This window comes from Lepidochelys olivacea (genome assembly GCF_965140295.1).
Source record: "Lepidochelys olivacea isolate rLepOli2 genome assembly, chromosome: 1".
NCBI lineage: Eukaryota > Metazoa > Chordata > Testudines > Cheloniidae > Lepidochelys > Lepidochelys olivacea.
The window spans coordinates 6,770,724-6,783,617 of record NC_140411.1 but is presented as its reverse complement, the minus strand read 5'-3'; the positions used below and the strand labels follow the sequence as shown (position 1 = coordinate 6,783,617).

The window sequence follows — 12,894 nt, the reverse complement described above, 5'->3', positions numbered from 1 at the left end:
CCATCCATCTCCACCCTCTGACAAACAGAGGCTAGGGACACCATTCCTTACCCATCCTGGCTAATAGCCATTAATAGACTTAACCTCCATGAATTTATCCAGTTCTCTTTTAAACCCTGTTATAGTCCTAGCCTTCATAATCTCCTTGGGCAAGGAGTTCCACAGGTTGACTGCGCTGAGTAAAGAAGAACTTCCTTTTATTTGTTTTAAACCTGCTGCCCATTAATTTAATTTGGTGGCCCCTAGTTCCTATATTATGGGAACAAGTAAATAACTTTTCCTTATTCACTTTCTCCACATCACTCATGATTTTGTATACCTCTATCATATTCCCCCTTAGTCTCTCTTTTCCAAGCTGAAAAGTCCTAGCCTCTTTAATCTCTCCTCATATGTGACCCGTTCCAAACCCCTAATCATTTTAGTTTCCCTTTTCTAAACCTTTTTCAATGCCAATATATCTTTTTTGAGATGAGGGGACCACATATGTATGCATTATTCAAGATGGGGGCGTACCATGGATTTATATAAGGGCAATAAGATATTCTCCATCTTATTCTCTATCCCTTTTTAAATGATTCCTAACATCCCGTTTGCTTTTTTGACTGGCACGGCACACTGTGTGGACGTCTTCAGAGAACTATCCATGATGACTCCAAGATCTTTCTCCTGATTAGTTGTAGCTAAATTACCCCCCATCATATTGTATGTATAGTTGGGGTTATTTTTTCCAATGTGCATTACTTTATATTGATCCACATTAAATTTCATTTGCCATTTTGTTGCCCAATCACTTAGTTTTGTGAGATCTTTTTGAAGTTCTTCACAGTCTGCTTTGGTCTTAACTATCTTGAGCAGTTTAGTACCGTCTGCAACCTGAACCTGAACTCTTCCCAACACCCCTGGTGATGAGGCCTGTCATTAACACAACACCCATTGACGAGGGAGTTCTGGATCCCTCCTGCAGCTTGGCAGTAAAAGTGGGCATCAGTATGTGCTTTCAGAGAGTGAAGGATCTGGAGAGCATTGCCTGGATGAATAGAGCCCTGCTGCAATGCCCCTCTGTCAGATCTTGACCCACAACTTCTCCATGAGTAATGAAATCTGCTCTAGCACTGGAGATAGAACTCAAATCTTGCATCCCAATTTCCATCATCACCAAGTTTGGGTTCGCTGGATCTGGGTTGAGGGTTGTTTGGGTCCAATAGAGAGCAGCAAGCCACTTGGAGCTGGGCTTGGGTCACGCCCCTTTCTATTAATAGTGTGTGTGGCCTTGATTACTGGACATGTACATGTTTCCTGCCTGAACAATGGGAGAGGACATGTGAGCTGTACCACAGGATCCAGTGACTCTTCGAGCCCATCACTGTTATGTTTGGCTGTCTGTAGCATAACTCTGTTCCTCACAACAGGGGACTCTGTAGCCCCCTGCAGAGGGAAAAATCACCTATGTCAGTTTGTGACGAGAAATATCCACTAACGAAACCTCAGTGCCTTCCTTTTGTGGGTGCTCTGCTTGAGATACAGCTATCAGTGCCAGCAACTGAGATTTTATTGGGAGTCTCGCACTATTTCCTGTCTTTCTTAGAGCCCCAACTTCTGGAAGCTGGACACCATGCAGGAATCTCAGCTTTCAGTTTTCCTAAGAATTTAAAAAACAAAATAGTTGAAGAAAAGATAGAAACCCTTAATCAATTGCACCCCAAAAGGCTAAGAAACCACAGACACATGAAAACAAACCCCACATTAGCGTATTTTTAAATCCCATTATTATAAATCCAATTGCATCATTTTTGAGGGTGTGACTCGTACTTGTTGAATGGGGCTTGGCGATACTGTGTACCTAATTCAAAAGATCTGAAGAGCAAGCAGCTTAGCTAATTGGTCCCTAGTGTGTAGCGGTGCATGGGATTCTTCTGTCCTAAGTGCAGGACTCTGCACTTGTCCTTGTTGAACCTCATCAGATTTCTTTTGGCCCAATCCTCCAAATTTGTCTAGGTCACTCTGGACCCTATCCTTACCCTCCAGCATATCTACCTCTCCCCACAGCTTAATGTCATCTGCAAACTTGCTGAGGGTGCAATCTATCCCAGTGTTGGATAGATAGGCAAAGAGTGTTTGTTTACAGAGCTGACATTTTGGATCCCCAAGAGAAATTGGAGGCTTTTCATCTTCCTCTCCCTTGCAACATAAATGAAGGTTGCACCAACTGAGTTTATGGCTTCACTCTGTATATGGGAAGGTAGAAACCTCCCACTAAGATATTGTGCACATCAGATCCTCTAACCAGCCTCCCCATCTCTGTACAGCCCCCTCCACCTTGTAAAACATCCCTTCACCAGATCCCGTGGGCAGTGGCTACTGTGACAGGCCCAGGTAGCACATCTCTGATGAACCTGTGCTAGCAGGGAGCTGGAGAGGGTCCTAGAGCAGGTATAGAGGCCCAGAGATTATGGGAGTGGGGCCTAGCTTCCAGTGGATCACTGAGATCTGTGCATAACTTTGAGGATCCTTGGATCCTGAGTCCCCCTTTTCATTTTTCAGAGAGAAGGGAAGGGACCTCCCCTCCTGGAATGATCTAAGATAAAATTCCTTGTGGAATCTCCCTTCCCTGCCTGCACGCTGGGTTTGTAATGCAGAAAAGTGGCTGCTCAGAAAAATCTGGTCCATTATTATTATTATTATTATTATTATTATTATATTTTATTTTATTTTATTTCAGCAAGATCACAGCTCTGACATCAATACCGTTAGCACTCGGCCACCCTCAAGGTAGCCATGTGACTAATCAGAACCACAGGAACATTGATGATAAGCCCAGATTCCTGGAATAGACCCTGCAGCAGGGCTTGTGAAGCAGAACAGTTGGGCAGCATCCCCACACGTCCCTTGTTAAATGCCCTCCTGAAGTTTGCATTGGCCGTGGCGGGGTTAAATCTAGTGCACATTAAGCCAAGCAGATGAGGTTCCCTGATGGCCAAGTGGCCCCCAAGGGAAGGTACGAGCATGCTTCATAAAGCACCTGCCCCCCTGTTTGAATAGATACTGTCAGCTGCCTGTGCAAGCTCTCCGATGGCTCCTTTTCATTTACCGTGAAGACTTGTGGTGTCAGCAGCTCCCCTTCTAGGAGGAACTGGGTACGTTGGCAGGTTTCATTATCTTTAAAATGCAAAGTGAAGGGGAAAGGCTGGAAGCTGTTTCAATTGGCAGATGTTCTGTGCAGCGGCAAAGGACTCAGCTGGGCTCTCTGAGTGACTCAGTGATGGGGTTGGAGGGCAGGCAGCTCTAGGTACCTTGGGAAACTCCTCTACATCTGCCCGGAGTCCATGGTGGGTTATTCAAGCTACACAGAAATCTGAGATTCAACGTGAGGACGGAGTGTTAGAACCCCTATGCCCCAAGTCAGGACTTCTCAAGGGGTCCCTTTTCTAGAGTTGCTGTGTGCTGTAGGCCTGATCCTACCAAGGGTATGCACTAGGAGTCCCCCCGGAATATCCCAATTCGCCTCAGTTTTATATGCTCTTGGAAATTTAGTCAGCAAATAAATTGTCTAAGTTTTTATTCTCTGGCTTGATTGTGAACACAGGAATTCAGAGCTATGTTACTCTGTGGTAACAGGCACCATAGGGCATATTTCTGTTTCCTGACTGGCTGAGGGCTCCAGAATTTCTTTCCTGTAGATACCCCTCAGAGTTACAGGACTATCTGCATCTCTGCGCCATCTCTGGTCTCCGAGTTCCAAATGTCAGGCCTTATACCCTGCCCTCTTATAGGCTATAATCCCAGGATCCTCCCACCCTCGGACTGACCCTGGGCTACAGCATACTTTGGTTAGAGCAGGTCTGAGAGGGTTTGACACCTGTGGTTCTTTTGTCTGGGAGTCTGTGAGCAGTGATGAGACGAGTGACCAGTCAGCCTTCTTGAACCAAAATACTGTTTAACCTGAACAGCAGGAAAACGACTAACATGGGAGAATAAGAGAATTTTCAGCCAACAGTCTGTGCACATCTCTGACCCCAAGCCCTCCAACTCTGACAGGGACCCTGGCAGGCTGAAGGCCGACAGACTTCCCCAGTGGTGTCTGTGTCTGTCAGTCTGAAGAGCTTCTCAGCAACAGCTGCCCCACCTCTGGGCAGACTACCAGTGCTGGCAAAACAGGCTGTGTAATGTGGCTGGAGCCTGGAAATAGGCTCTTCCCAGCTTGTAGCTCCGGTGTTGTCTCTCAAAATCCCTGAAGTGCTTGTTGAGAGATGTTTTTTCTTGAGCTGTTGCTTCCCTTCCTGCTTGTTTTCCAGCAGCCTGTGATTAAATTAAGAAGAACAAGACTGTGTTAAACCAATATAGCCATGGCATAATCATCCCAAGAGTTAACCCAATATAGTTAAACAGGAAACATCCCAAGAATTAAGTTTAACATACAGATTAACTATGGCAGCTCAGCTCCACATCTGACCCAATGCTGTTCCTGGGTGCTACGTATTTTATGAATACATGATAGAGACGGTCAGAGAGAGAAAGAGAGAGAGAACTCAATAGGCTATTTTAATGTGTGAGATGCAGTTCCATGAATACTCATGCATTTGACTTTGAAATCCACTTCCTGCAAACCCTCATGGTGCCTGAATAACAGGTGCTGGGGTTACTATGTACTAGAGAGTGAGAGCTCAGGGAATGAATATTTTATATACTGACACCAATGCTTGTTACTATTCCGGATATAGACTACCATCCTACAGAACAGAACCTGAGGAGAACTGGACACCTTTTGCATGCTAGACTTTTGTTTGCTGACAAACGATTGACTGAGGGCTGAAATCCTGCAATCTTTTCAGGTTTTGAAGAAATCCACATGACAGACGCTACATTTTAAGTAACATTATAACCTGAGAAATCATTTCTGAAAGAAGATCAGAGGGGAGAGAATGGGTTCACATGTGTGTATGAAAGTACAGATGTCTAAATGTTATGCCAAAACTTTTCATTATAATACAAATATTAGAAACCAAACTTTCATGACACTGTCTCTAACACTTACATTCAGGGTCAAGAACACAATCCCTCTTCAATATCTGTGCAAGATTTTCCAAAAAGTCATGAGGGAACTGAACTTCTGTTCTGTATTTCAGCACAATAGAGTTGAGGTTCAGGAAAGGGTAATAATGTTCAGGAAAGTGTAATAATGGTTGTATGTAATATACCCTCATAACCACTTACACGAGCATGGCTCAAGTAACTTGCACACTCAACCGGATATTAGTGCACACCTAGTGTTTTCACTATTCACCCATATGTGATGCTAATCCTACACTCGCCCAACTGAAGAAACTGTGTTAGCTTTTAACTTGCCAAATATCTATGGACCGTTGCATGGGGAGAGGATAAAGGCCTTCTGAGGATGAAGAGAAAGCTTTAGGATGATTGAACTCTCTGGATTCAGTCAACATAGGCCAGGCAAAAACTTCAGCTCCTCTTGGAGGGATTTTGGGGGGTCAGAGCATATCACCGGGAGCATTTGGTAAGGAAAAGATAACAGAGACCGGTCCTGATTGAATTTATACAGGTAAATCTGGAGCGATGCCATTGAAGACAATGTTATTAAATTAAGAACTTGTGCCTAAGAATGTATATCTCACGTACTGCAAAGAGGCAGTGGCTTAATTTGCACGCTCAGGAATGGAGAAAATAAAAAAGGATATATTATGAGGCAATGAAACATGTTTATAAATAGCTTCAGTGCAGGACAGATAAATACAATGACAGTTTAACCCATGCACTTGTTTACACACGTGTCATGATACAATTGCCCACACTCAGAAGTGGAGGGCCAGAAAGATTGTCTGTGGTAAAGTCGCAATTGTAAAATCACACAGTGCTCAAGTAGGCTGTGGAACTCCCAGTTAGAAGATATTAATGGGGCCAAGAGTTTAGCAGGATTCAAACAGGGACTGGATGTTTATATGGCTAACCAGAAAAAAAATAGAGCAGTAAGGAATGTTTCAAAACCTCTTGGATGGGCTCTAAACCTTCCTGATTGGCACTGCAAAATTTCTCTGGTTAGTGGGTGCAGGTTATTTCAAAGCTGCCTATTCCAGGGTATCTTACACTTCCTCCAAAGCATCTGGAACTGGCAACTGGATACTTGTTAAAATGGACTATGGGTCTGATCCACTCTGGCAATGCCTATCTTCCTATTTGTTGAGTAAATCGAAGACTATATTTTTGCTGATCTTCCTTGACCTCCTGGGAATCTCTAGACTTGCACTGAGAGCAGAAAGATGTCTCACTAAATATCATCTAGTCTCCTGTCTTTTTTCCTTTTAGGAAGGAAAGTTCAGAACTCCTCGGACCTGCCCAGGACATTATGTCCGCTGTCAATGACACCAAATTCAACGCTGCCGTGTTCCTTCTCGGCGGGATACCTGGGCAGGAAGACGTTCATCTGTGGATCTCCATCCCCTTCTGCTTAATGTATGTTATTTCCATAGTAGGAAATTCAGTCATTTTGTTCATTATAAAAACAGATCAAAGCCTCCATGAGCCCATGTACATTTTCCTTTCCACATTAGCCATCACAGACCTTGCCTTATCGATATCCACCATGCCGACAACACTCCGTATATACTTGTTTAACACTAGAGAGATCAGCCTCAATGCCTGTTTTGCCCAGCTGTTCTTCATTCACTCGTTTGAATGCATTGAATCCTCCGTGCTCCTGTTGATGGCCTTTGACCGCTTCATCGCGATCTGTGACCCGCTGAGATATGCTTCTATCTTAACCCTGCCAAGAATAGGCAAGATGGGACTGCTGTGTGTGCTAAGAGGGATGGCTGTAATGCTCCCACTCCCTTTTCTCCTTCAACAGTTCCGATATTGTCGATCCAATGTCCTCTCCCATTGCTACTGCATAAACCAGGACGTCATGAAGATTGCTTGTTCGGATATCAGAGTGAACAGCATCTATGGCTTGTCTGTTACACTCTTGACAGAGGGGCTGGACTCGCTGCTCATCTTTCTCTCTTATGTGATGATCCTCAAAACAGTGCTGAGCATCACGTCCCATGCAGAGTGCCTCAGGGCCCTGAACACCTGCGTCTCCCACCTCTGCGCTGTCCTGCTCTTCTACACACCAATGATCGGCCTGTCTGTGGTACACAGAAGAGGGGAGGGCTCTTTTCCTTTTCTTAAGATTATCCTGGGCTACATCTCCCTGCTTGTCCCACCCCTGATTAACCCAATTGTGTACAGTGTGAAAAGCAAACACCTTCGTGCGAGGATAATCAGGGTGTTCGTCAAGTGAAGTGTCAGTTCATCATCCAGCTCCAGTGTTGTTGACATGGGAGACGAAAAAAATGGGCCACCTATTCCATCCTGGACCCTTAAATCTAAAATGAAATGAGCTACTGATCTCCACTATGCAGAGACAGGTTCAGACAGGGTCTGAGGCCTGAAGCAATTGGAGAGAGGTTGGTGAGGGAGGACAGCGCACAGGGTGAAGGAGACCGAGGCAGGCAGCAGCATTTAAAAAGTGACTTTGTTTGTGGAGAGCCTGGGGAATGGTGGGATGTTGGCCCATAAAGAGCTTTATCGATGGCTGCTCCAGCCTTAGAGTTCCTCTCGATACAGTCAATAAAAAGAAGGGATGTGAGTGTTGTTTCCTATTACACCTGGCCTGTCACTGTCCCGTCTGTGGTTAAAAATTCACGGGCCATGAAAAACGGTGCAGAGGTGTTCTGCTGTCACAGTCCTGGCCCTTCCTGAGAGCTCTGGGTACTGTGTGATCTATGGGGGCTGCAGCAGCTGTGGACAGGGGCTATTCCAGGTGCACAGATACCCACTCTACCTCTATGCCCTCAGCCAGGTGTTTCTGAATGAGTCGTGTCAAAGACATGATTAATGCAGAAGCCCCAGGAGAAGCCATTCTGGCAACTCCCCTACTCCCATTCATGGCTCTGCACACAGCACACCTCTGAGCCCACTCCTCACCGAGGCAGAGCAGAGCTGCGTGTGTGAGTGAGGGCCTGACACACAGGAGTCCTGGGGTTAACATGCTAGCCCGGGACTCGGAAGAACTGACTTCAGTTCCAGGCTCTTCCACAAACTTCTTCTGTGACTGAGGGCCTCTCACTTGGTGCTTCAGCAATATGTGTTTTGATACAGCTCAAAGTGTACATCGAGGAGTAAGGGATGCAGGCCATCCTTACTGGATGGAAGACCCATTCCTGGGAAGCAGTGACTCTGAAAAAGACTTGAGGATCATAATTGGCTGAACAAGTGCTCCCATTGTGGCGCTACAGAGAAAAATGCTAGTGCAATCCAGATTGTACAACCAGGGGAATCTCAAGTAGGGGCAGAGAGGTCATTTTACTTCTGTATTTGGCACTGGTGTGACCACTGCTCATATTCTCTGTTCAGGTTTGGTGTCTACAGTTCAAGAAGGATGTTGATAAATTGGAAAGGGGTTCAGAGAAGAGCCCAGCGAATGATTAAATTATTAGAAAATCTGCATTATAGTAACAGACTCAAGGAGTTCAACCTATGTATCTTAAAAAAGAGAAGGTGAAGGGGTGACTTGATCACAGCCTGTAAGTAACCTCCATGAGGAACAACGTTTAACAATCTAGTAGAGAAAGTTACAACAAACTCCAATGGCTGGAAGCTGAAGATAGACAAATTCAGTCTGGAACTAAGGTGTCATGTTTTAACAATGATGTTAATTGACCATTGGAACAATTTACCAAGGGCCGTGGTAGATTCTCCATCACTAGCAATTGTTAAACAAAGGGAGGATGTTCTTCTAACAGCTCTGCCCAAGGATTTATTGTGGAGAAGGTCTTGGGCCTGTGCTATACAGGCTGTCAGACTAGGAGATCACAGTGTGCCTTCTGGCCTTTGGATCTGCCCAGTGGTGTTAGTAGCACGGCCCTACCACACTGGGTGTTGTACTGATAGATATGTTAGAGATTATGAGGTGCTCAGATGATACAATAATTGGGGCCACAGCTAAGTGCCTTAGAGAGATTTCAACTCTGTATTCCTCATAAGGAGGATTTGGGGCACTGGTTGGAGAACTTGAACTCTTCCCAACACCCTTGGTGATGAGGCCTATCATTAGCACAGCCCCCTTTGACAAGGGAGTTCTGGGTCCCTTCTACAGCTCGGCAGTAAGAGGAGGCATCAGGTCGTGCTCTCAGAGAGTGAAGGATCTGGAGAGCATTGCCTGGCCGAACAGAGTGGTTCTGCAGTGCCTCTCTGTCAGATCTTGACTCTCAACCTCTCCATGAGCATGACAGTGTGCAAGGTGGGGGAGCTTCAAAATTGGCTGTTGTCTCTTGCCTGTCTTTGAGTGGCGAAGGTAAAGCACTCAGGAAGCTCAGATGGGTGTGTGGCATCACCTGCTGTCGTGTTGGGTGATAACACAGTTTGCAGAGGCTCACTGTGTCCCCAACAAAGCAGTATATGACTGGCCAGCATAGCTGGAGAGTGCAGGGGCACAACGGTTTCCACAGCTCTCAGACTACACCGCGGGGGTGACAACTTGTCACAGTAGCATGTGTTATTCAGCTTCCTGGTTCATCAGTAATCGACATGGAGTCCAGGGAGATTACTAATGAACCCATGAAGCTCAGGACCTCACATTGCCTCCTCAGCCATCCTGGAACCTGCATGGCGCATAATAATAAGCATAAACTTCCCTGTGCAAACCCCACAATTGGTGTTTGGCATCGGGGCGCTCAGCCTGTCCTGCCCTATTACATCTGCCACCTATGGTTCTCAATATTCTGTTAGATTTTTTTGACTGCCGCTGCACATTGAGAGGATGTTTTTAGAGGAATATCCACAATGACTCCAAGATCTCTTTCTTGAGTGGTAACATCTAATTTGGAACCATCATTTTACAGATAGTGTGGGGATTATCTTTTCCAGTGTACATTACTTTGCATTTATCCACACTGAATTTCATCTGCCTATTTGTTGCACAGCCACTGAGTTTGTGAGATCCCTTTGTGACTCTTCGCAGTCTGCTTTGGACTTAATTATACTGAATAATTTTGTCTCCTCTGCAAATTTTGGCACCTCATTGCTTACCCATTTTTACAGATCATTTATGAATACGTGGAACAGCACTGTTCCCAGTATAGCTCTCTCTTGGACACAACTAGTTACCTCTCTCCATTCTGAAAACTCACCATTTATTCCTACCTTTGTTTCCTATCTTTTAAGCGGTAATTGATCCAGGAGAGGACCTTTCTTCTTAGCCTATGACTGCTTACTTTTCTTAAGAGCCTTTAGTGAGGGACCTTGTCAGAGGCTTTCTGAAAGTTCAAAAGTACACTATATCCTCTGGATCGCCCTTGTCAACATTTTTGTTGACCCCTTCAAAGAATTCTTATAGATTAGTAAGGTATGATTTCCCTTTACAAAAGCCATGTTGACTCTTCTCCAACAAGTCATATTCATGTATACCTCTGTTAATTCTCTTCTTTACTTTAGTTTCAAACAAATTGTGAGGTACTGATATTAGGATTAGTGGCCTGCAGTTCCAGGATCACCTCTGGAGACTGTTTAAAAAAAATCAGTATCACATTAGCTGTTTGTGTCATCTGGTAGGGAGGCCCATTTAAAGGTTAGATTTCATACCACATTTAGTAGTTCTGCAATTGGATATTTGAGATCCTTCAGAACTCTTGACTGAATATCATCTGGTCCTGGTGACTTTTACTGTTTAATTTATCAGTTTGTACGAAAATCTCTGTGACTGGTTATGACCAGGGTGTAGTCTGAGAGCCGGTGGAACTGCTGAGCCCCCAACAATTCAGCTGGGCTGGCCTCACTCATGCTGCTCTGGGGGTCACACAGCCAGCATCTCCAGGTCTTGTTATCACCCAACACAACAGCAGGTGGTGCCACCCACATATCTGAGCTACCTGAGTGCTTTACTTAATGACAGGTTTCAGAGCAGCAGCCGTGTTAGTCTGTCTTCGCAAAAAGAAAAGGAGGACTTGTGGCACCTTAGAGACTAACCAATTTATTTGAGCATGAGCTTTCGTGAGCTGCAGCTCACTTCATCAGATGCATACTATGGAAACTGCAGAAGACATTATATACACAGAGACCATGAAACAATACCTCCTCCCACCCCACTCTCCTGCTGGTAATAGCTTATCTAAAGTGATCATCAAGTTGGGCCATTTCCAGCACAAATCCATGTTTTCTCACCCCCCCAACCCCCTCCAAAAACCACACACACAAACTCACTCTCCTGCTGGCAATAGCTCATCCAAACTGACCACTCTCTTTAAAATGTGTATGATAATCAAGGTGGGCCATTTCCAGCACAAATCCAGGTTTTCTCACCCCCCCAACCCCCTCCAAAAACCACACACACAAACTCACTCTCCTGCTGGCAATAGCTCATCCAAACTGACCACTCTCCTTACAATGTGTATGATAATCAAGGTGGGCCATTTCCAGCATAAATCCAAGTTTAACCAGAACGTCGGGGGGTGGGGGTGGGGTTAGAAAAAAACAAGGGAAATAGGCTACCTTGCATAATGACTTAGCCACTCCCAGTCTCTATTTAAGCCTAAATTAATAGTATCCAATTTGCAAATGAATTCCAATTCAGCAGTTTCTCGCTGGAGTCTGGATTTGAAGTTTTTTTGTTGTAAGATAGCGACCTTCATATGCAAGGTAGCCTATTTCCCCTCATTTTTTTCTAACCCCCCACCCCCACCCCCCGACGTTCTGGTTAAACTTGGATTTATGCTGGAAATGGCCCACCTTGATTATAATGCACATTGTAAGGAGAGTGGTCAGTTTGGATGAGCTATTGCCAGCAGAAGAGTGAGTTTGTGTGTGTATGGGGGTGGGGGGGGTGAGAAAACCTGGATTTGTGCTGGAAATGGCCCACCTTGATTATCATGCACATTGTAGGGAGAGTGGTCGCTTTGGATAAGCTATTACCAGCAGGAGAGTGAGTTTTTGTGTGTGTGTGTTTTTGAAAAAAGGGGGTTGGGGGGGTGAGAAAACCTGGATTTGTGCTGGAAATGGCCCACCTTGATTTTCATACACATTATAAGGAGAGTGGTCACTTTGGATAAGCTATTACCAGCAGGAGAGTGAGTTTGTGTGTGTGGTTTTTGGAGGGGGGTGGGGGGGGGTGAGAAAACCTGGATTTGTGCTGGAAATGGCCCACCTTGATTATCATACACATTTTAAAGAGAGTGGTCACTTTGGATGGGGTATTACCAGCAGGAGAGTGAGTTTGTGTGTGTGTGGGGGGGGGGGGTGGAGGGTGAGAAAACCTGGATTTGTGCTGGAAATGGCCCAACTTGATGATCACTTTAGATAAGCTATTACCAGCAGGAGAGTGGGGTGGGAGGAGGTATTGTTTCATGGTCTCTGTGTATATAATGTCTTCTGCAGTTTCCACAGTATGCATCCAATGAAGTGAGCTGTAGCTCACGAAAGCTCATGCTCAAATGAATTGGTTAGTCTTTAAGGTGCCACAAGTACTCCTTTTCTTTTTGCTTTACTTAAGACACTCAAACACAAATAGGAGACAAAAGCCAATTTACCAGCTCCCCTGCCTTGCACTCTTTCTGCAGAATAAACCCAGAATTATACTGTCATGCAATGCACAGGTATCTGTACAATGCAAACTCATTAATAGAGGTCACTTTCCCCTTAATGTATCATAGAAGATTAGATTTGGAGGAGACCTCAGGAGGTTATCTAGTCCAATCCCCTTCTCAAAGCAGGAACAACCCCAGCTAAATCATCCCAGCCAGGGCTTTGTCAAGCTGGGCCTTAAAAATCTCTAAGGATGGAGACTCCACCACTTCCCTAGGTTACCCATTCCAGTGCTTCACCACCCTCCGAGTGAAACAGTGTTTC

The 12,894-nt window shown here is 45.1% G+C and overlaps 1 protein-coding gene across 1 annotated transcript; it reads left to right on the top strand.

The window, feature by feature from the left end:
* Positions 1-6,358: 6,358 nt before the first annotated feature.
* On the top strand, positions 6,359-7,294 carry LOC311513705 (olfactory receptor 51G2-like; the record flags this gene model as incomplete). Its single annotated transcript, XM_084615712.1, has 1 exon — positions 6,359-7,294. One exon carries the CDS (start codon positions 6,359-6,361, stop codon positions 7,292-7,294), a length of 936 nt encoding a protein of 311 aa, XP_084471838.1.
* Positions 7,295-12,894: the final 5,600 nt, after the last annotated feature.